At 44.4% G+C, this 24,085-nt stretch overlaps 1 protein-coding gene across 7 annotated transcripts in view; it reads left to right on the top strand.

The window, feature by feature from the left end:
- The window catches only part of CHD6 (chromodomain helicase DNA binding protein 6), a 209,800-nt gene that overhangs the window by 153,984 nt on the left and 31,731 nt on the right, over positions 1-24,085 (top strand). For all 7 annotated transcript variants that reach the window (XM_058685611.1, XM_058685610.1, XM_058685606.1 and 4 more), the window contains 8 exons: positions 314-424; positions 2,396-2,598; positions 3,274-3,473; positions 4,162-4,321; positions 8,892-8,981; positions 9,656-9,759; positions 14,966-15,095; positions 16,735-16,795. In XM_058685611.1, the coding sequence (XP_058541594.1) occupies positions 314-424; positions 2,396-2,598; positions 3,274-3,473; positions 4,162-4,321; positions 8,892-8,981; positions 9,656-9,759; positions 14,966-15,095; positions 16,735-16,795 (1,059 nt within the window). The remainder of the gene's footprint in view (positions 1-313; positions 425-2,395; positions 2,599-3,273; positions 3,474-4,161; positions 4,322-8,891; positions 8,982-9,655; positions 9,760-14,965; positions 15,096-16,734; positions 16,796-24,085) is intronic.

Below are 24,085 nucleotides of genomic sequence, written 5' to 3'. Positions count from 1 at the left end.
CCCTTTTGCAGGGAGCTAGACACCAAGTAACACATTGCCATTGTGTTCCAGGGCATTCTTCCTGCTTCCAAGTTTAAGTTCCAAAAAATGACCCCTGGAGGTGGAAATTATAATATCCTTACCCAATCTTTAAAATAAAAAAAGAACAGCCTTGAGATTTTCACATTCATTTGGGAGGCTCTTTTAGGGGTTTTGGCTTCAAATGCAATTGGAGAACATACTTGGGATTCTGGTAAATTTGAAATAATGCAGGTGGTATTATCAGCTTGTACTGTGTTCAAGAGCAGTTTATTGACTTCTGTTATCTTCACAGGCTAGCTTTGTGGCTTCAGGAAACAGGACAGATATTTCCTTAGATGACCCAAACTTTTGGCAGAAATGGGCTAAAATAGCTGAATTGGACACCGAAGCAAAGAATGAAAAGGTACAGTACTGAGAATGTTCTCTTCCATTGCCACATTTTGCTGTGGCTTGTAGGACCATAAATTCCCACATGGCTCGTCATTATTCACTCCTGAGCCTTAGTTCTTAAGTGAGATCCTATATGTAACACACTTAAAGCATGCTTGACACATAGAGCTTGATAAATGTTCACTGTCACAATTTTTTTTTGTAAGGTTTATTTGTTATTGAGAGACAGAGAAACAGCATGAGCATGGGAGGGGCAGAGAGAGGGAGAGACACAGAATCCGAAGCAGGCTCCAGGCTCTGAGCTGTCAGCCCAGAGCCCAATGTGGGGCTCAAACTCACAAACTGCGAGATCATGACCTGAGCTGAAGTTGGACACTCAACCGACTGAGCCACCCAGGCGCCCCTCACTGTTACAATTTTAAAATGACCTCTTGGGACCTACAGTCTCTTGGGCACCTGGGAAATGTGACAAAGGCAATTAGATCTGGAACTGGCCACACAGGTCAAGTTCAGCCCTCAGACCCAGGCCAGCATCCCATCTTGGCAAGGGACTATTTTACCTCTGCCTCAACACTTCCTGTGAAAGAAACTTTACCTCTGACAGATACTCCAGGGGAGACTAAGCAGGATGAAGGGGTTTGTTGGTCTCTCCTCCATTCTCTCTGTACCTTGAATTTTCTAACTTCTGAACATGAGAAAGAGAATAGCTGTGGAATGAAACCGGAGTCCGATGTCAGTCTGCCCCTGACTGCATGCGTCTTCTGGGGAAGGCAGTTGACCCCACTGAGACAAGTGAGCAAGACATGTGACAAAAAGAGGTGGTGATGCCCCTTTGCGGAGTTGGGAGATAAGGTTTGTGAATACACCTGCCTCGCCTGTTGGGAGGCACCCCTGAAATGTTCATCTCCCTTCCCTCCATCTCTGGCCCTGTCACCTCACTCCAGAGTGCCCGCACATCACTTTCTACTGGTCTTCTTGGGTGAATGTTGAACTGTCATGAACCCACAAGCTCAGGAGACAGTCCCTGCTCCTATCTAGCTGATGTAGTAACTCACACCCAGCCTTAACTCTTCTGTCCCATCCCCAGAGCTTTCTCAGTCCAACCTGTTTTCTTTAGTAGGAAGAGTCTGAAGTCCCTTGAGTAACCTATTTAGTAAAACCTGTTTTGTAAGGTGACAATCCAGAAGTTACTCTGTGCACAGGATGGCGGGTGAGGGCGGAGAGGAAAAAGCTCTTGTCGTAGAGACGTTTAGAAGCAGCTGGAGCATGGAAGGCAGAAAGCAAGGTGACTGAAGCAGGAGTGATGCCCCATTGTATCTGGGCTACACAGAGCTTAGCCAAGCTTTAGGAAGAGGTGTGGGGGTGAAGGGGTAAGGAGCAGGAATGGTGGGGACTGGAAAAGAGGTGATGGTTCTGGTAGGGGAGCTGCCAGAAGGAGTTGAAGATCCTGGGCTGGAGATTGTCTTCAGTGAAAGACAAAAGGTTAGGAGTTAGCGCCCATGGAAGGCAGAGAATGAAGTGGCAAGAAATGTATGCATCTTGAGAAAGTCGCCGAGCAGATGGAACTGTCCGACTCATCCTGTCTCCGGAGCGCAGGCTGCCTCTGCATGCTGGGCAGAACAGCTGGGGTGCCCCACTCTTGCCTTTCTTGGCAAGAGCAGCCGCCACTCTGGGTGCTGGGGGGCCTTGCCTGCCATCCGCCTGCACTGTTAGAAAGACTACAGAAACAGCAGATGGTGGCGGCCGGCGCCGGGGGCTTGGGGAACACTCCAACTCCAGCGAGTCTCAGAGAATCCCCTCTGCTTGTCGTAGACACGGCAGGTGTGCTAGGAAGAGCCTTACCTGCTGGAGGACGAGGCTGGGGTGTGGTTCTCTGCCGGATGTGTCCTCGGGACCCAGGACCAGCGACAGGGTGTGTGTATGCATCGTGACGGGGGAAGAACGAAGAAGGGTCCTCTCCCCAACTGTTCCTCTCTGTTTCTAGGAGAGTTTAGTGATCGACCGGCCTCGAGTGAGAAAGCAGACCAAACACTACAACTCCTTTGAGGAGGATGAGCTCATGGAGTTCTCGGAGCTAGATAGCGACTCAGACGAAAGGCCCACGAGGTCCAGACGCCTCAATGACAAAACCAGGCGCTACCTCCGAGCCGAGTGTTTCCGGGTAGAGAAGAACCTGCTCATCTTTGGGTGGGTATTGGCCTGGACTGTGTGTTGCTGTTTTCCAGCCCCTGAGATTTGTCCAGTTTATGTCTCTAGTCACCTCTAGCGCTCCGGGCTGACGGAGGACCCATTAGAGCAGGAGAGAACCGTGCTTTTTGCCCATGGCCCCCCCTCGGTTGTTGTACGCTCTGCTGCCATATTATAGACGCGCCATGATTTTCTCATGTGCTTGTCACGGCAAATCTCTGTTACTAATTTGTTGCCTGGTACTGATTTCCTGCTTTCCCCCCACCGAGGATATATATGGAGTCAGCACAGCAGATGTTGCGGTTAGGGCATGATTCGTGCAGGGCTCTGGTTCTAGTTGAAGTACGAGGTTTAGTTTCTGGGAGCTCACCATTGCTTTTGAATACTGCAGCTGGACTGTCTTAATCCCAAATTTATTCCCCTCTCCAAATAGTTTCGTCCCTCCCTTGTTAACATTCAAGTGGCCATATGAAGCTCTCAGGGTCCAGGTCACCTCGGTGACCCTCGGTGTGATACAGCATGTGGTCCTTAAAGGCCTTTCAAGGCAAAGCCCTCAGGGTGACTAGCAGACTCAGCAGACGATGAGAAGCACTCCTGGCACCTGTTTGTCCTGCAGTGTTGAGGGCACACATGGCCCTTCCTCCCTCCAACGCCCTTCTGTGTTTCCACTCCCAGCTGGGGCCGGTGGAAGGACATCCTGACCCACGGGCGGTTCAAGTGGCATCTGAATGAGAAGGACATGGAGATGATTTGCCGGGCCCTGCTGGTCTACTGTGTCAAGCATTACAAGGGGGACGAGAAGATCAAGAGCTTCATTTGGGAACTGATCACACCTACCAAAGACGGGCAGGCCCAGACCCTCCAGAACCACTCAGGTGAGCGGCGGCAGGGCTGGGCCTGAGAAGCGGCAGCTCCTGTGTCCTCCCGTCCTTCTGCATTGCCCAGGTTGCTGTGCTTGGGGAGGCTTCTCTTCCTCAGATGTTATCTGAGAATGTTAGCTGTGGGAGAGCAAGAGGTTTCCTTCAGTTCTCCCTCAGAATGATCCAGTGCTGCCTGTAGTATTTTGCGGGAGTACAGTTGGGCCAGTCCTGTGTGCTGACCAGAGCATCCCGAGGGTTCCCGCACGGAACTGGGGTCACGCCATGTGCTCTGGTTTTTCTCTGGCATGTCACTGTTGTGCCCCAGTTCTACCTGTCTCTGCCTTTTCTTGTGCTGTGCTTCTCCTTCCCTGTGCTTGGCCACTGCTCACGTTCACGTTTCAGACCGAGCATCCCTTTTTCCCTGGCCGGGTTGTGAGTTCCCGAGGGGTGCAGGTGATGTTCTTAGTCTGCATGGGGTGCTCAGTAAATTCTTACCGCCTGACTGAACATTCCTGGAGTTTACTGAGCTGGAAGCCAGGCAGATCACCTCACCACTAGCACTACTCGGTGGGCCGAGGAGGGGGGTCTGTCACGTAGGGCCGCCATGCACAGCCTGGCTGCCTCCTTGCAACCCTAAGCCCAACTCTGTTCTGCCCCCATGTTTAAAGTTGCCTAGACTCATGGGCCTTCCTTTCTGTTTCAGGGTTGTCTGCTCCAGTCCCCAGAGGGAGGAAGGGGAAGAAGACGAAGAACCAGCTGCTGCTCCCTGAGTTGAAGAATGCAGACTGGCTGGCCACCTGCAACCCCGAGGTGGTCTTGCATGATGACGGCTATAAGAAACACCTCAAACAGCACTGCAACAAGTGAGTATGCCCCTCCCCATCCTTTGCAGCAGTTCCATTCAGACCGTTCAGGCTCCTGGGATCCCCTCGGAGCTGTGGGGGACCACCTGATGCTCCTGTACCACCATGCAGGGTCTGAAAAGGCAGGGTATGTGGTCTAAACTGGTTGGGATCCCTTCACATAAAGCCTTTCTCCCTCCTTTGGCAGCATCTCCTCTCCCCCAGAACCTGGACTCTCTACCATTGCCCCTTATACCCCTGAGGGGACTTCTGACCTGACTGTCAAAATCCAGTTAGGACGTTGTGATTTTACTGCTTCCTCTCCTTTCCATTTCTCTCCTTCTGCCCCTGAGGTCACATTAGCAAGAGCAGAAGACTGGCCTTAGTGGCCACTACTCTCAGCCCCACTCCCCCACGCCAGGTTGCTTCCTCTGCTGATTTGCTGTTGCCATTCATGGCCTCCAGGCATTTGACAGACTTGCATTTGAGATATTACCCTTCATATCCCTGGGCCAACACTGTGCAGGGGGGGCGGCAGGGCAAAGGAAAGAGTGATGGAAAATGAAACTGCTCTTGTGAAGTTTAGTTTGGGGAGTCAGAGGGCACTCAGCCACCAAACAGTGACGAGTTGCACGTGGATATTTGCATCACCGTACGGAGTATCTATCAGGACAAAAAGGACCCTTGGAAACCACCTAGCCCAGCTTCGTAGGCCTTGCAGGCATGTCTCCCCAGCACTCCTGCTCGGCAGTGAGAAGGTCTCTGCTGCCGCACCTCTGGGTACGACCTTCTAAGTTAAGTGAGAAGTAAGCGTTTGTCAACTTACAAATTAGTGTGTCTTCCCTGTGACATCAACCTAATGGTCCTGCGGTGGTTGTCAGGTTGTGTTCTTTACCATTTACAGATGAAGTCTGATCCTTTTCCCTTCATCTTTCCAAATCTTTGAAGATAGGTCTCGTGCCCAAAACAGTAATAAAAACCGTGCACAGAAGGACAGGCTCTTTGGGACAGTAGTTCTCAAGCTGAGAATTAAAGGGCGCGTGCTGTTGATGGTAGAACCTGCCTGGGAGAGGAACTGGTAGCATGTGCCATGGGACTGACTCAGAGTCACCGTGTAGGGGACAGATAGAAAGAGGAGGCTGCCTAGCTAAGAGGACTCCTAGGAGATCTTGTACTGCAGGCTGAGGATTCTCTTGTAGATTAAGCAGCCATGCTTCTTTAATAAGTGAGACATGTAGTAAAAAAATGATGTTTGGGGAGAAAACTTTATCTGGCAACAGTGAGATGGACTGGATAAACCGAGAGCTAAGTGGCCATCTAGGAGAGTTCTGTCGTAATGTAAGTATGGATCATAAGGATCTAGAGAAAGGTGCCAACTGTAGAATTGGGGAGAAAGGGTCGACTATGAGAGACACAACTGGGGAATAACCCGTAATATGTGATGAGGAATATAGAAAGCAGCTAACTCATGACTGTGAGTCTTACCGGCTAGGAAAATAACAGTACTTGTAGCTGGGACAGAATCAGAGTCCTTACATTCACTGAACAGTGAGGTGCAAGGTGAAGGACTCAGGTTGTACCCTGCTAAGTGACAGCGGCAGTGTGTGGCTCTTCCATTCCTTACTGCACATGTGGGTGTGGGGCACTGAAAACAGGCTGAGCTGGCGAAGTTGGCATAGAACTTCCCTTGATACCTGCAGAGATGATCACAGGTAATGAACAGAACCAGTTTGGACCTTTGAGGAATTCCCTTAACATTTCTAACCGCCATCCCCAAGACTTTTCCTGAATGTGTGCCTGATGCTGGGGATCAAAGAACACATGCAATAGGGGCCCCTGGCTGGCCCAGTCGGTGGAGTGTGCGATTCTTGTTCTCGGGGTTGTGAGTTAGAGCCCCACATTGGATGTAGATTACTGTTAAAAAAATAAAATCTTTAAAAAAAAGAGAAAAGAATGCAGTAAAGCATTTATCTGAGTTCAGAGATGCTGACTATTGTTTATTATTCTGAATCCAAAGGAGACAACTGTCCTCTTTAGTCCTGGCTCAGCAAGAGCCAGCAGGGACCTTGCAGCTCTTGCACTCAGCATGGGAGTTCTGCGGAACTCCCTGCCAGGACCCTGCCAGGGAGTCTGCAGTTTGTGCTCGAGCCTTCCTAGCGATGGGAGCTTACCATTTCTCTGCAAGGCTCATTTAATTACCAGATTCTAATTAATCACCCTTCTATGTATTGAATCTGAAGTCTGATTCCTTGAAACTTCCACCCTTTGATCTTGGGTCCTGGTTTGCCCTGAGGTACGTTGGAGAACAGGCAGAATTCTTTCAGCAAAAGTGGACTGGGAGCTTCTAGAATTGTAGGCTCTGTTAGCAAATTTATTGCCACCCTCATACCAAATAAAGGTTGAGACAGGCTCTGGGGTCAGGACTGCCTGGATTTATGAGCAGGTGAATTACTAACCTCTTTGTGCCTTCTGCCTTCTTTCTTTCATCTAGAAAATGAGGGTAATAATAGTTTCCATCTCTTAGCATTGTTGTTTGGATTAAGTGAGCTAATACATGCTGCCATGTGATAAGTTCTCAAAGCATTGTTCAGTAGTAGTAGTGGTATAGTATTTAGGGACAGGAAATTGTCAGCGAAAGAACTTTAAAAAGTTAAATAACAACTGTTTCAGATCCAGGCTATGAGAAGTCAGGGGAGTCCTGGTGACATGCTCTGCTTCCTAATCTGTGTCCTGGATTCACATGTGTGTTCAGTTTGGAAATTCATCAAGCTGTATGTTTATCTAAGGTGCACTTCCTGGAAGTGTATTTCATATCAACAAAATGTGGTGTTGTGTTTTATTTTAAAGAAAGAGATGAAGGAAAGAGCAGTAATGCCACCGAAATATTGGTGGGTTTTGTCTGGCTGAAGTAAGGGTGTTACAAACGTGCCCCAGTCCTCCTTCCCTTTGAGTTTAGATGCCAGCTGGGATTATCCTCTCACTCGGGGAGGAGCTGCCCATCTGTCCTCTGAATTGATTTCTTTCTCATTTGGAGAATAAGTGAATACTGTTCACTTAAAATTCTTTTGTCTCATGCCATAGATGCTACCAAGTGTCAACACATTTCGGTTTAAAGAAGTAGAGACCACTCTATCTTACATCATCAGGAAAACCTTCCTCTGATTGGGCTAGATGTAAGCAGGCTGGGATTCCCATACCTAAGACCTCCTCACTGAAGTTCTCACTGAGGAGGCCAGCAGGCACTGTCAGCAAGGTAGAACGATCAACGACTGTTGTAAATTCTTAGAGCTCTTATTATCTGAGCTTTAAAAAAAATAAACCTTGAAATTATTTGAGTTGACTGACAGCTGAGGTAAGGAATGGCATACCAGAAAAATAAGGGTTCTTTCCATTCTAAAAATTCTGGGTGTGTTGCCACCTACTACTCAAGCCCAGAGTGGCACTTTATGTGTTTTTTAAAAATTGCCATAAATAACCTTTCCTCCCACCTCCAATTCCCATTTCCCCCTCCAGAGGCAGCCACTGCTAACCAGGTTCTTCCAGAGATACTCTGTGCATGGACCAGCCTAGATGAATGTACATCCTCCTTTTATCCTCCCAAAAATAATGTGTATTTTACATACTATTCGTGCTCTGCGCTGTTTCTCTTTCTCTTTTTAAAATAACTTAGATGGAGGTCTGTCCCTATCTGTGTAAGTAGGCCTTTATTTTTAATAGCCTTTAGTCTTGACTGGTATTGTACAAATTACAAGTACTCTTCTAAACTTCTTTGCAGTTTAGCCGTGAATATGAAGCCTCTCCCTGAATGGGGCCAGCTTCTCTGTGCCTACCCTTACCTTCACCCCGTTTTGCATACGTTGACTCCCAGGGTCATCTTCCGTGCTGTAGTTCTTTCATGGTTGGTCTCATTTCACTGTTAGACTGCTGTGGGCTCCTCAAGAACAGGCTTGCTTTTGCTCTGTGCCTCACAGTACCCAGCATGGTGCAGGGCACACAGTAGTTGCCCAACAAACGCTTACTTCCTTGTCTCGGCCATGTTTGGCGCATGCCCTCCCTTGGAGCTTGAGTATGCTCTGAGCAGAATCCAGGGAACTGAGCACCTCAGGAGAGAAGGCATGATTACTGTCTGGAAGTATTGCCATGAAAAAGACTTGTAAATATCCATTTTTAACACATGCAAATGAAACGGAAAACAGCACCATTCAACATGATCTGCTCTTCAGTAGATCAATAAACTGGTAATAAACTGGTGCCTCTTGGAAGGCACCTCTGCCCTAGTGGTCATTATAGCCCCATAGAGGTGGTGCGTACTCTTGTGGATCGGGAGAAACAGTGTTTCTGCTGCCCTCCAGGGCTTACAGGGTGATTACATGGCTGGTGAGATACATTTTTCCATGTGAAGTGGGGATAATCACAGTAGCATCTGCCATCAATACCTTGGGTTTTGTTTTTCTAGTGCTTTCTCATATATTACTTCACATCATAATAACTTGGGAGCACCCGGAATTTCCATGTGTCCACTTGGGGGTGGCAGGTTATAGGCAGCTCATGGGCTCTGATACGTTTGCATTGATGTGTTCACCTTTCACAGGGTCCTTTTGCGAGTCCGGATGCTGTACTACCTAAAAGCTGAAATACTGGGAGAGGCAGCTGATAAAGCGTTTGAAGGCACCCCTGCCAGGTAAAACAAGTCAGCGTGGCTCTTGGTGTTAAAGAGCTACCATACAGTCCCGTTCGTGGAGACGGACAAACCTGCTTGTGCTTCAGGAGGCCCGTGTTTGCTCCCAGCCCGGGGTCAGTTCCCTATGTGCCAGGAGGCCAGCTACTGTGAGACCTGTCCTCTGAAGGGCGGTCTTTATATCCCTGCATGTACCAGTGCTGACTGTCTTGTTCTCAAACAGTGCTTGAGATCTCCACATGTTGAACCAGGATGATTTGGGCACTTTCCAACATTTGATTGTGTATGAGTTCAGCCAAGTTGAGAGTGTTCTACCTTCAGTTGACCAATGTATTGATGGCTTTTGCTGTGGTTCCCAACTGAAGATGGGCATTACACATAAGGATCCCAAGCCCCAACCTAGACCTACTGATGAGTTCTCCAAGAGGTGCTTCAGGGTTCTGTGTCAGTCTAAGGTAGAGCCTAGAAATCAAGTACATGTATGAAATAGCTCACTGGGTGAATGTGATGAAGTCCTGGTTTAAGAAACCTTAGCCCACAGCCTTCTGAGTCCTTGTAACTTCAGCCTCTCAGCATGTGACTGGGGTGTGGCTTAATATCAGGGTTCAGCCAGTAGCTCTTGCATTGTTTTTTGTCTGTGTTGAAGGAACTCTGAGCCCATGCCCTTCCTTCCACAGGGAGCTAGACGTACCCCTGCCCGACATCGACTACATGGAGATCCCAGTGGATTGGTGGGATGCTGAGGCCGATAAGTCCCTTCTGATAGGCGTGTTCAAACACGGTGTGTATTTCAGTGCATGCTCTCCCTTTCCTGAGCAACTCCATAGCCTACTGCACGTCTCTGGTAGAAAGTAAGCCTCACCTCTCCTCTGTCCTCTCAGATGAACGTGTGAGTCATGAAAATAGGGCGAACATTAATAATATCAGTGAGGAGCTTCGCAGAGAGCTGCTGTGGTTACAGAGAGCCTGTCCACACTGTCAGACCTTGGACTGCCTCATTCTCCTTCAGTCTTACAGTCCCACTGTCTAGCCTAATGCCTGGCACGTGTAGGCATGCAGCATTGCTTGAGTAAAAGAATAAGTAAATGGGAAAATGTTAGGTTTTAACCTTTCGTATGTATGTAGAATTCTAAGATCAGCCTAGATAATCTACATATTCCTGGAGTGCATCTTTTTGCCCCACTGGTATAAAAATTTAAGAATACAAGATGGCATGGACATCGTTTTTTAAAAATACGGTAACTAAGAGTCTAGGGGACTGAGAGAAGTATTTGAGTAGCTTGGAAAAAAACTAAATAAGTGCCCCTTTCTTCACTTCTGGAACTGTCCTAGGCACCTGCCCTTGCCTTCAGCCAGCGGTTAAGGTGAATGATGGAAGCACCACGTGATAGTCACTGTATTGTGGCTGGTAGACCCCTTCCCTGCCCAGTGAAGTAACTGAAATCTTAAACTGGAGAGCAGGACTCAAAGTGGGAAGAGTTGGTTATACTTGGCTTTCACTGTCAGCTCTGCCACTTACTAAATGTGGGACCTTGAGCAAATCATAAATTTCTCTGACCTGTTTCTTCACCTGTACCATGGGGATAGTATCGAAACAGCCTGCCCGGAGGGTTGTTTGAAGACTCTGTGAGACACTATATGTGGACTGCCTAGGGCAGTGCCAGGCGGTACGTGCCAGCGTAGGAGATGTTCAGTGCTGCTCTGCCGCTTATGTGCGGCCACTTGCTGCTCTGCCCGTGGAAAGTCGCTTTCTCACACAGCCCTCATCAGTAGGACTCTGGAGGCCAACCAGCCACGCTTCCTTGAGAGCCATGCCTGTACACATTTTAATGAGGAATCCCCTCGATGCTTGGATTTGGATGCTGCAGTGGGAGGTCAGGGCTGCTGAGAGCCCTTTGTCAAACTGCTGAGTTAGGTGGGAGCAGCGGTGCTGTTGGCGAGAGCGGCCTGTGATGGTGGAAATGCCCTGTCTCTGTGCTGTCCGCTGTGTGGTCCACCAGCCACATGTGACTCTTGAGTGCTTGAAATGTGACTGGTACATCTGAGCAACTACATTTTTAACTTTATGTAATTGTCATTAATTGAAATTTAAATAACCACATGTGGCTCCTCGTTGGGGCAGTGCAGGGCCAGAACTCACCTCTGCAGTGGGATGAAGAAGCAGTGACCTCTCGATTAAGCACAAGGAACCCACAGTGCAACCAAAACTTGGTTTAATCTGATTTTGGAAAGAACTCAAAGGAAGACAAGTTGTTGGAGACCGGCAGATTCAGAGCATCTGAACTCAGTGTGTGGGAAAGTCCATTGACCCTGGGTCTCCTATCGGCGGTAGTTTTAGGGTATGTTGCCCGATCCTTGGTGGAGAGAACATGATGTGGAAAGACCTCACAACCTGAAGTCCCAGCGTTGTGGCAGCCACACGCTTCCCCTCCATCCTTCCTCCAACCCAGCGCACACACACCACAGACATACAGAAAGCCTGGGTGGATTCTGACAACAGTGTGAAACCACCTAGCTACACGTGAAACAAATAAAAGAAAATCCCCGAATGAAGAGGTTACTTAAAGCCAGAGCTGGAAGTTCACTGATAGGACAGCAAACCAGAGGGACTGGGTTTGTAATGCCCACACGCAAGAAAGAAACAAGCCCTCTGGGAAAGGAGGGCAAGAAGAGGCCCTTTGGCCCAAGGATGCAGAGCTGGAAGAACATGTTCATGGGAGATAAATTACGGACACGAAAGAGGAGAAAATGTGGAAGATAGAATGAGGTTGCCATGTAAGCAGTAAAACAAGATATCCCAGACAAATGCTAACAACAAACAAAAACAAAACACAAGAGACCTAGTGTGGCAAGATCAGTGTCCTACAAAAGGTCTTTAAGGAAAGGATAGTTTGGGATAAAGAAGGTCGTTATACTTTGCTGATAAGTGTAGTTCCCTACAAAGGTGTGGCTAGCAAAGTAACCTCAGAATGTGTAAGAAGACAGGACTCTAAGTGGAGCCAAGACCCTTTCTCTCTTAGGAAAGGCAAATTAACGCTGGCACCATACCTATTAGTTTTTTTGTCCCTGATGAAGGCTTAGGGTAGTAGATTAATCAGTTGATCTTAGTCTTATACTGGAAATGTTCAGGGGCCAGTCAGATGATGTCTAAGGTAACTTCCATGTCTAATGCTCCTCTGCTCTATGAAACAGTTTGGGAGGGTATAAGTTAGTAACTCCTAAGTGTTTCCTGAGCACATTCGTGCAGTCTTAAGATGATGCATCACCCACTCCTTTGAGATTCCCCCAGATTGCCAGTTGAGGTGAACTCACTGTCAAAATCAGGGCTGAGGGCATGTGTGTGATGCCTACAGTGGCTCATTGTGGAATACAATGACTAGCAGACACACTATAAAGATGGGAAAACCCAGCCTCCCTACCCAGTGCTGGGGGACTAGACCTAAACCACACATGCGTACCTGGCTCACTCCTGCATAGAACTAGCCCTCTTTAGCTGGATGGTAACATTGGTTCTACCTAGATGACATTGTACAGAGGCTTGTGGTTGGTTTCATGTGCTTATCCTCCTTGGCGTCTTATAGAATCCACATTGGATCCTGCCCCTGGCCAAATGTCCATCGGACATTCCATGAGCATAGGCTCATCTGGGGAATACACCTGATGACCCCTGTATAACTTAGCCCACATAACTTACCAGGTCTTACCAGCTGACAGTCAAGCTTCCAGACACCCAAGCCATCTGGTGTTCACTTTTCAGGGATTTCTGGCAGGAAGCCCTCTGCCTCGCCTTCATCCTGTGGAGGCCTAATTATGAGCTGCGGCGCTACAGCCATTTTCTTTGTTAAGAAACACACAGCCGTTCATTGTCTGTAGTTTTGTGGCTCTTTTCGTCTGCCCCAGACATAGCCCGCTACAACCCTACTTAGATTAGAAGGATATAGCCATGGTTGCATCTCCAAGCTGACCCCTGGGGAAGAATTGCCTGAACCTTTGGTTGTTTGCAACAAGAAGGGCCCTGTAGCAAACCTCTTCTGAATGATGCTCCTGACAGCTGTCAGTTGTGTTAACTGACTACAGCCCTCTAGGGCAGCCTGTGTTTAAAAAGTTCATCAAGATAAGAAGTTTAGTATTTTTGTTCATGTTCTGCAAGCAGCCCACACCCTCAAAGGCCGTCATCTACTATGTATTTATTGGTACTGCTCTTCCAGCTCCTGCGACTCTGCAGGGAGGTTGTCGGGTTTTCTAGGGGACTGAATCCGTCATTCCTCCTTGCCACCAGCTTCGTAGCTCACTGAGAAATAGGAGTGCAAAATCTCTCTAGACTTGAGAGCCACACAAGACAGAGAAGGGCTGCACAACAGAAGCGTCCCCAGGTAGTCGGCTGCTGGAAGAACTGCTTCATGCCCTTGTTGAGCCCAGAGCACCGGAGGGCAGGACACATGGTCCTCAGTAGTAAAGGGCTGGTGGAGGAAGTTTTCAGCCTCTCACCTATCAGATGAAGCACCTCTCTTTTCATGGGGAGCAGCAGGTGGAGCTAGCGGCAGGAATTTCCTCAAGGCAGCAGGAGCATGGAGGGCCTTTGTTTTCCTGTGAGCTGAGGTAGGACACAGGGAGAGGGTACAAATGGCTCTGCCTACAACGATTATTGGAAGAGAATCTGGGCAAAGCTGACTCCTGCAATCTTTTCTCGAGCGTGCACGGTGTTGGGCCCCACGCTGGGTACTGAATGTGTACTGATAAGAAACAGACCCAGCTTCTTTTCCTAAGGAGCCCACAATCACATGAGAGTGACTGACAGTAATCAAGTAATTGCCCTGAGGAATAACGAGTAAAGAACATAAGGCATCGCAGTTTCTCCTGCCATATGCCTCATGCGGGCAGCACCTGTCATTGAGATGGCACAAGAGTCACTTTGGATTAAAAGATAAAGTACCTGCAGCTCCTCAGAGAACAAGCTCCAGGTGCTGCCTACAGGGTGGAGGACAGAAGTGCATCAACAGTGATGGTAGAACAGAAGCCAACAAGGAGGTGAAGTACCCAGCAAAGTAAAACAAAGTCTGTTATTAGCACCCATGCTGGCTCTCATTTTAGGTACAGCATTTTCCATCACGGGGGTCTCTGTGTATGTACTCCAGAGCTAGAAATGGACCTTGCTTCCTAGAAGCAACATGGAAAGAGTTTTGACGATCCTGAAGGAGTTTCACCCAAGATAATTTGCTATAACAATAGATTTGGATCTTGTATGTAACCAAATCCTGTCTCATTATAAGATGGCATTAGGTTTAGTAAAATAGTAACAAATTCTCAAGCCTGAGACTATCACAGTAAAAGTGATGTTATCTCACGGTTTTGGCTTCGTTTTGGGAGTCTCTTCTGCATCAAAAAATGCTCATCCTGTGTTTGACTTTTGGGATGTGGTGAGGTTAGGTAATTCCAAAGCCCTGGCCAGTAGATTAGGATTTCATACTGAGTTGATGATTATGGAAGCAATAGGTCGGTTTTAATCTGATTAACAACCACAGCAGCCCTCCCTGTGTCTTATCCCCTGCATGCATCACTTTGTTGAATTGCTGTTCCTAACACATGGGATGGTATTGGACTATCAGAAAACAGGGCCCGTTCAGGAGGTAACAAGTTGTCCGGAGTTGGGGGTTGAGGGGAAGAAGCTATAGAACCAACTTGCCTGATTACTTTTGCTGTCCAAAAGAAGTAAATGAGTAAGTGTTGTATCTAGGCCTTGTATCTCTTTACGGACACAGAATACGTGCATAAGCTTTTATTTTTGGTCAAGCACTACTCAGGGCATCTACTTTAGCTCAAGGATATTCCTCTGATAGGATATCTGATAGGATTCTATTAATCTTAAATAGTGTTTTTTGATTGTTTTATTTTTCATTTAATAAGCGAAATGAAAATGGCTGTCCAGGGCCCAGGGTAGATTTGGGGAGTTCTAACCTATCATCTGACATTTCTCTGCCCCCGATCAGGGTATGAGAGGTACAATGCCATGCGAGCAGACCCAGCACTTTGCTTCCTGGAGAAAGTCGGGATGCCAGATGAGAAGTCTCTTTCTGCAGAACAGGGTGTTACAGAGGGGACCTCAGACATTCCCGAGCGGTGAGTCATCTGTGAGGTGACAGATTTTGCCATGAATCTATGACCCCTTCCACATATCCAGCATTCTGCTAGCCTCTCCCAGCATCTCCCTTCAATCTTGCCCTCTGGGAACTACTTTTCAAAATTGCTGCATTGGTTACGTTCTGTTACACCTTAGGCCTTTTTAACTTCCAAGCATTTTGAACCAAATACCAGTTCCTGTTCTTCATGGATTCCCCAAGCTGCCCACCATCCTACCCAACTCGTCTCTTACTTGATCAGAGGATTCTTGAGGATGAATTCAGTTAGACCTCTCATACCTAGCAGAAAGCTAAGAGGTACCCCAAGTACAGGCTTCCTGATCTTGAAATTCCTCAGATGAAATTCTGGCGTTATTTAAGAATGCATTGTCCATGAGTAAGGTGGATTTAGGAACCACTGCTTGATGGCTGTGGCATTTAGGCCTTGTTTATGGGTTGTGTGCAAAAAAAAGGTATGAAAACGTCTCCTTTGAGTTTTATCTACTGTTGGCATAACTCCCAAATGTGTAAATTTATAAGAGAGCTAAATAAACAGCCAGAAACTGGTGCTCCAAAATATATATATTTGGAAAACATAATACATATCTCTTAGCTTGTGTTTGGTAAACTTTGAGCTAATCTTCTCCCCAAAAGTAGCAAATATTGCTTTGCATTGCCTAGGACTGCTGCCAGGCCTAGCCAGGAGCTCCTAACCACCTGTTAAAGCCAACAAAAGAGTGAAAAGCATTTTTCATCTGTCCTTAACCCCTAATGAAAACTTAAGCTACTGTAACATTCTCTGTACCAAAGAGAATTTCCTGTGAGCAGATAATAAAGATACATTTGGAAAGATGTTAACAGAAGCCCGAGTGGTGATATTAATACTGGATGTGGGGGGAAGGCACTACGTGGGTGAGGTAGAATGGGGCAGAAAGCTTACATTTTTGTGGGTGGCTCTTTTTTGTGTGGTTAAGCAGTAAAGGTGGGAGATTGTACTGCCTCCAGGACCTGAGCAGCAACAATAAGAGTACTTGAGATAGGAACACTTCAAAGCTAGTTTTAAGACAAATCATGAAAAACAGGCGTCAGCAATAGTTAAGCTCACAGGATAGAAGACATTGGGCAGCTAAGCTCAAGGCAGGTGTCTGGTGGGAAAGAGGGAAAAATGTCTTTCCTTAATAGCAGTGGCAGCCCTGTTTCCTCCCAAGGAAGTGAATGCCACCAGGTAAGGGATTCTGCATGAAGCTTCACCCCACTGTGATTAGGGGTGGGGGGTTGTTGCACAGGCCTCAACCTCTGGAGTCTCTTCTTTCATCAAAGATCCATGTTCAGGAAACTCTGGATGGGCAGTAATGATCTTGTTTGTGACAGTATCACTGTCGAACAGCCGGCCTCTAAACTTGTCTGAGAAGATCCTGAGTCTCATGCTGAAGTCTTAGTACTGAGTGGAGGTCCTTGCCCGTAGACGTTATGACACTAGGAAAAAAAAAAAAAAAACAACAACAGATGTTGAGGTCTGTGGGAAAAGGGATCCACTAATATTTTTGTAGTCAGTGATTTAGACGGTTTTCTTACAAGCATCCTGGTTGCAAAATAGCTCCTAGGTGGTGCGTGATGCTTTTTATTTTACTTTTATTTAGAGGCAACACGGATAAAGAAGACAACACTGAAGACAAGTTAGATGGCCTGCAGAAACAAATGGTGAGTCACATGTGCTGTGTTGGTCCACACAGTCCTTACTTAGTGTCGAGAGAGAAACCCCCATCTTGGCAGTGGGCTTGGGAATTTTATTATAAAAATTCTCAACATACAGACTGCATTGCACTTGCATTCTAGTGAGCTTTTGATTTTCATATAACTATAGATTTTAGATGCTTTTGTGAGATACATTACAGAGTGATCCCACATACTTTTTATCCGGTTTCCCACCAGGGGAACATCTTGTAAAACTGTAGTACAGAATCACAACCAGGGTGCTGACATTGATAGAGTCAAGATAGGACGTTTCCATGACCACAAAGGTCCATCATGTTGCCCCGTTACAGCCACATTCACTTCCCTCCTACCTTCACCTCCTCTTTAATCCATGGCAACCACTAACCTCTTCTCCATTTCTATGATTTGTCATTTTAAGATTATTACTTAAGATATATAATAAGAGGTGGGGTGCTTGGGTGTCTCAGTCAGTTAAGCATTGAACTCTTGATTTCAGCTCAGGTGATGATCTCATTGTTTGTGTGTTCGACCCCACATTGGTCTCTGTGCTGACAGTGCAGAGCCTGCTAAGGATTCTGTCTCCCTCTCTCTCTGTTCCTCCCCAACTCGCTCTCTCAAAAATAAATAAACTATTTTTTAGATAGAAGATATATAAGAATTTAAGAACATACGTGATCTTTAAAATTTTTTTTAATGTTTTTATTTATTTTTGAGAGAGAGCACAAGCAGGGGACCAGCAGAGAGAAAGGCAGACACAGGATCAGAAGCAGGCTCCAGGCTCTGAGCTGTCAGCACAGAACCCAGAAACCACAAGACCATGATCTGAGCTGAAGTCGGACGCTTAACCGACTGAGCCACCCAGGCACCCCAAGAATATACATTATTAAATGGAAACATACACTATGTGACCTTTGGGGATTGGCTTTTGTCACGCAGCGTAATTCCCTGTATACCGATCCAGGTTGTTTTCTGTAACAGTAATTCCCTTTTCGTTGCTGCATAGCAGTCCTTGGTATGGATGTCCCACTTTGTTTTACCATTCATCCATGTGCAGGATATGTGCATTGTCTCCAGTTTTCGACTATTACAGATACCTCTGTAAACGTTTGCATACAGATGTTGTGTGACTGTACATTTCCAATTCTGTGGGATAGACGTCCAGAAGTACGATTGCTGGGTCATACGGTTGTTGCGTGTTTAGTTTTTTTTAAAAACTGCCAAGCTGTTTCCAGAGTGGCTGTACCACTTCACATTCCCACCGGCCATGTAGGAGTGGTGCACTTCCTCATCTTTTATTAGCTTTCAGTGTTGTCACCATTTATCTTTTTATAGGTTTAATTGCTACCTGGAAGCCTCTTCGGTGAAATGTTTCTTCATGTCCTTTGCCCATTTTTTAAATGCATTGTTTGTTTCTTTGTTTTCCTGTTGGTATTTGAGAGTTCTTTATATATTCCAGATACCAGTCTTTTGTCAGACATGTGGTTGGCAAGTATTTTGTCCCACCTGTAGTTTGTCTTTTTATCTGATTCACATTGACTTCAGCAGAACAGCGGTTTTTAATTTCGATGAAGTCCAACTTAACCAGTTTTTTTTTATGGATCGTGTTGCCAGTTTTAAGTGTGAGAATTCTGCTTGTCTCCAGTCCTGACAGTTTTCTTCTGTGTTTTCTACTAGAAGTTTTTTAATTTAACATGTAAGTCCATGATCCATTTTAAGTTTGTTTTCATATAAATGGAGAGAATTAGATTGAGGTTCTTTTTTTAACCTGTTGCTCTCTAGTTGCTCTAAGCCTTTGGTTAAAAAGCTATCTTTTCCACATTCAATTACTTTTATACCTTTGTCAAAATATCATTTGAGCGATTGATCTATTTCTGGGTTCTCTCTTTTGTTTCATTGTTCTATTTATCTCTTCCTCTGCCAATAGCTTGTAATATCAATTACTGTAGCTATAGCATAAGTTTTAAAATTGGTTAGACTGATTGCTTCCACTTCTTTTTCAAAATTGTTTTTGCTTTTCTTGTTCCTTTGCCTTTCCATATAAATTTTAGGATAATCTTATCTATAGCTATAAAGGTTCTTGCTGGGATCTTACTAGGAATCACATTAAACTCATATATCACTTTGAGGAGAATTGACCTTTAGTATATTGATTTTTTTTACTCTGTTGGATCTTAACTATATATCTCCATTTATTTTGATCTCTGATTTCTTTCATCACCATTTTATAGTTTTTCAGCAAACAATTTCTGTTTATAGATTTACATCTAACTATTTCATTTTCTTTGGCACGATTGTAAATGGTGTTACAATTATCTTCTATCCTGCAAAATTGCTTAATGCAATTATCAGTTTTAGGGGTTTTTAGGTTTCTTGAAATTCCCTATATCAGCACTCATGTCATCTGTGAATAGGGTTAGCGTTATTTCTTCTTTTCTGATCTATCTGCCTTGTATTTCTTTTTCCTGCCGTATTGTACTGTCTGAAACTTTTGGCACTGTGTTGAATGAATGCTGAGAGCAGATATTCTTGCTTTGTTCCTGATGGAGAAAGACATTCAGTCTTTCATCATTAAGTATAATGTTAGTTCTAGGTTTTTGGTAGATGTTCTTTATTGAAAATGAGGCATTCCTAGTTTTCTGAGAATTTTTGTCATGAATAGATGTTGAATTTTGTCAAATGCATTTTTGCACCAATTAATATGATTGTGAGGTCTTTCTTATTTAGCCTATTAATATGTTAGATTACATTGGTTGTTCACAAATATTGTATCAGCCTTGCATCCCTGGATAATCTGGGATAAACTCTACTCGGACATGGTATATAATTCTTAATATTGAATTCTACTTGCTAATATTTTGTTAAGGCTTTTTGCATCTATATTCATGAGGGATATTGGTCTATAGTTTTCTTTCGGTACTATGTTTGTGTGCTTTTGATATCAGGGTAATAATGTTAACTTTATAAACGAATTAGGTGTTCCCTCCAACTATTTTCTGATAGGGGTTGTTTAGAGTTGGTATTAAGTTTTTAAATATTTAGTAGAATTCTCCAGTAACTGGCCTGGAAATTCTTTTTTGAGGGAGTTTTAAAATTATGAATCCAGTTCTCTATTTTATATTGAGTAAGTTGTGATAGTTTGTGTTTTTCAAGGAACTTGGTCTGTTTCAGCTAAGTTGTCAAATTTATGTGTGTGGAGTTCTTTGTAGTATTCTCTTATCCTTTTGATAGTTGCAGAAGTATAGCGCTATTCCCTGTTCATTCTTGATACTGGTAATGTGTGTCTTCTTTTTTTCTCTACCTGGCTTGCTTGAGATTTGTCTGCTTTATCTCCTTAAATAATCAGCTCTTTGTCTTCTGTTTTAAAAACGTCATTGATTTCAGGAGTGCCTGGGTGGCTCAGTCGGTTAAGTGTCCCGACTGTTGATTTTGGCTCCAGTTATGATCTCACAGTCATGAGATCAAGCCCTGCGTTGGGTTTCGTGCTGAGTGTGGAGCCTCCTTAAGATTCTCTCCCCCTGCCCCACTCTGTCCGACTTACGTGTGCATGCTCTCTTTCTGTCTCTCTCTCAAAGATGGTAGCTAGCTAGCTAGCTAGATAATAAATTTTAAAAATTATTAAATTTCATTGATTTCTACTCCTTATTATCCCCTTCCTTCTGCTTGCCCCGGTTTTATTTTCCTTTTCTTTTTCTGTTTTTGGAGTGGAGCTTCAATTACCATTTGAGACTTCCCTGCTTGTTTAATGTATGCATTCAGTGCTATAAATTTCCCTGTCAGTATTACTTTAACTATGTCTCACAAATTTTGCTGTGTTCTATCCTCATTTTCATTCAACTTAATATATATTTTTTTTTAATTCTATTGAGACTTCCTTTTTGATCCACAGATCATTAGACGTTTATTACTTAGTTTCCAAGTGTTTGGAGATTTTCCTATTTTCTTTCTGTTTTTTGTTTTTTTTCTTAAGTTTATGTATTTTGAGAGAGAGAGAAAGAGCAGGCAGGGGAGGGCCAGAGAGAGTAGGAGAAAGAGAATCCGAAGCAGGCTTCGTGCTGTTAGCACAGAGCCCAGTTCTGGGCTCTAATGAACCGTGAGGTCATGACCTGAGCCAAAACCAAGAGTCGGACACTTAACTGACTGAGCCATCAAGGTGCCCCACTTTTTTTTTTAATCTTTTTTTTTTTAAGTCTGTTTTTTATTTCTAGTTTGATCCCATTATGTTCAGAGAGCAAACTATTACTTTAGTTGTTTTAAAATTGTTAAGGTTTGTTTTATGGCCCAGGATATGATCTGTCTTGGTGTACATTCCGTGGGCACTTGAAAAACAATGTGAATCGTACTGTTATTGGGTGCAGTTATGTTGACATAATTGCAGAAATGTCGATTAGATCATGTTGGTTGATAGTGTTGTTAAGTTTTTCTGTATCTTTGGGGCGCCTGGGTGGCTCAGTTGGTTAAGCGTCTGACTTTGGCCCAGGTCATCGTCTCACAGTTTGTGAGTTTGAGCCCTGCTTTGGGCTCTGTGCTGACAGCTCGGAGCCTGGAGCCTGCTTCCGATTCTGTGTCTCCTCTCTCTCTCTCTGCCCCTCCCTAGCTCGCACTTGCTCTCTCTCTCTGTGTCAAAAATAAATAAACTTTAAAAAAAAGTTTTTGTATCCTTAATGATTTCCCATCTAGTTGTTTCATTAGTTGTTGAGAGAGGAGTATTGAAATCTCTAAATAATTATCAATTTGTCTATTTTTCCTTTCAGTTGTATCAGGTTTTGCTTCACATATTTTGCAGCTCTGTTGTTTGGTGCATACACATTTAGGTTTGTCTTCTTAAGTGGATTGACTGCTATCATTATGTAATGTCCATCTCTGCCTCTGATAGCTTACTCTGTTCTGAAGTGTATTTTACCTGACACTAATGTAGCTACTCCTGGTTTCCTTTAATTAATGTTTGCATCTTACAGCTTGTTCCATTTTTTTACTTTAAGCCTACTTTTATCATTATACTTGAAGTGAGTTTCCTATAGGCAGCATAGAGTTGCATCATACTTTTTCATGCATTATGCCAATCTTCTAGTCGGTGTATTCAACCATTAATATTTTTTTAAAATTTTATTAATATTTATTTATTTTTGAGAGACATGGCATGAGTGGGGGAGGGGCAGAGAGAGAGGGAGACACAGAATCTGAAGCAGGCTCCAGACTCTGAGCTGTCAGCACAGAGCCCAACATGGGGCTCGAACTAACGAGCTGTGAGATCATGACCTGAGCTGAAGTTGGAGACTCAGCTGACTGAACCACCCAGGCACCCCTCAGTCATTAATATTTAATGTAATTATTGAGACAGTAAGTTTTAAGTCTGATATTTTATTATTTTCTCCAAGTTTTGATTCTCTATTTTCTTTTTCCTGCTTTCCTCTGGGTTACTTGAACACTTTATGATTCCTTTTTTATTTATATTTTTAACAGCTTTTTGATGGTTCTTCTAGATATTATATATACATAATATATCACAGTCCACTGCTATCATCATTCCCCAGTTCAAGAGAAGTGTAGATACCTCACTTCCAGTTTTGTTTCTTTACCTTCCCCCTATTTACAATATATATAATGGTCTTAAATATTTCTTATACTTACATTTAGAACCATATCAGACAATGTTATACTTTTGCCACAACTGTCAATATAATTTAGAAAATTCAAGAGGAGGAGGAGAGTCTATGGTATTTACTTGTATTTTTGTTTACTGGATTCTTTCTTCTTTCTGGTGTTCCAAGGTTTCTTCCTTCTAAAGGAAATTCCTTTAGCCATTCTTTTAGGGTAGGTCTAGTTGACGTTTCTCCTAGTTTTTCTTTGTCCGAGACTATCTTAATCCCCCTTTCATTCCTGAAGGATATTTTCACTGGATATAGGATTCTGGGTTGACAGTTCTTTTCTTTCAGCTCTTGAAAAATGCTGTGCCACTTCTTCTGGCTTCCATGGTTTCTGATGAGAAATCCACTGTCATTCCAGTTGTTTTTCCCCATAGGTAAGGCGTCTTTTCTCTCTTGCTGCTTTCAAGATTTTTTCTTTGTCTTTAGCTTTCAGAAGTTTAACCGTGATTATTTGTGTGTGTGTGGATTTCTTTGACTTCATCCTGTTTGGGATTTTTTTCAACCTCTTAAATCTGTAGGTTTAAGTCTTTTGTCAAATTTGGAGAGTTTTCAGCTATTATTTCTTTGGGTCTTTTCGTTCCCCCTTTCTCCAAGACTGATGATATGAATGTTAAAACTTTTGCTACAGTCCCATGGGTCCTTGATGCTCTGGGGTTTTTTTGTTTTTTTAATCTGTTTTTCCCTGGTATTTACATTGGGTTCTTTCTATTTTTCCATCTTTGAGTTCATTGATTTTTTTCTCCTCCACTCTGCTCTTGAGCCTGTCCATTGAGATTGAGTTGTTTTTTATTTTGTTTTGTTTTGTTTTGAGGGCCTGCTTTTGGTTACTGTATTTTTCAGATCTAAAATTTCTTTCTGGTTTTTCTTTGGATCTTTGTTTCTTTGCTGAGACTGTTTTTTCATTTGTGGCAAGCATGTTCAGAACTGCTCATTGATGACTATTTAAATCCTGATTGTCAAATTCTAAGATTTCTGTCATTTTGGTGGCAGCATTTATTGTCCTTTTTCATTCAGTTTGAGGTCTTCCAGGTTCTTGGTATGATAAGTGATTTTTTACCAAAGTCTGGACATTTTGGTATTATATTGTAAGACTCAGGATCTTAATTAAAACTTCTGTTTTAGCTGACTACCTCTGACACCTCTCATAGGGGAATGGGGTTGGGGGCGGGTACCACCTTGTCACTACCAGGTAAGAGTAGAAGTTCATGTTCCCAGTCTGCTCCCATTGAAACCTGAGGGTGATGTCTCTCATTATTGCTGGGCAGGGGAAGTTCTTTGCTGACACCGTGGGCAGGGATGGGGACCTCATTACTCTTTCTCAGGGATGAAAGTCCCAGATCCCTACTTGGCTTTTTGACACCACTGCAGCAGGGGCCTGGGGTGCCGTCTTATAGCCTGTGAAGGGTGGAAGTCTAGATTCTCAACTTGGCCTTTGCTGGCATGGATGTGTTGAGCCAGTGTTTTGTGTTGTCAGGCTGGAGTATAGTGGATTTTGCCTCAACATTGTGTATGTTCCTAACCTGCTTTTTTCCTGGTCCCTAGCTAAGGAGAGCAGACTTTTGTTGGGGCTTTTTTTTTTTTTTTTTTAATCTGCACACTTTGGCATTTCCAGGTAGTCAGCTTCTTTACT

Source organism: Neofelis nebulosa, chromosome 9 (genome assembly GCF_028018385.1).
Source record: "Neofelis nebulosa isolate mNeoNeb1 chromosome 9, mNeoNeb1.pri, whole genome shotgun sequence".
NCBI classification, from domain to species: Eukaryota; Metazoa; Chordata; class Mammalia; order Carnivora; family Felidae; genus Neofelis; species Neofelis nebulosa.
This window is presented reverse-complemented; position numbering and strand designations above follow the sequence as displayed.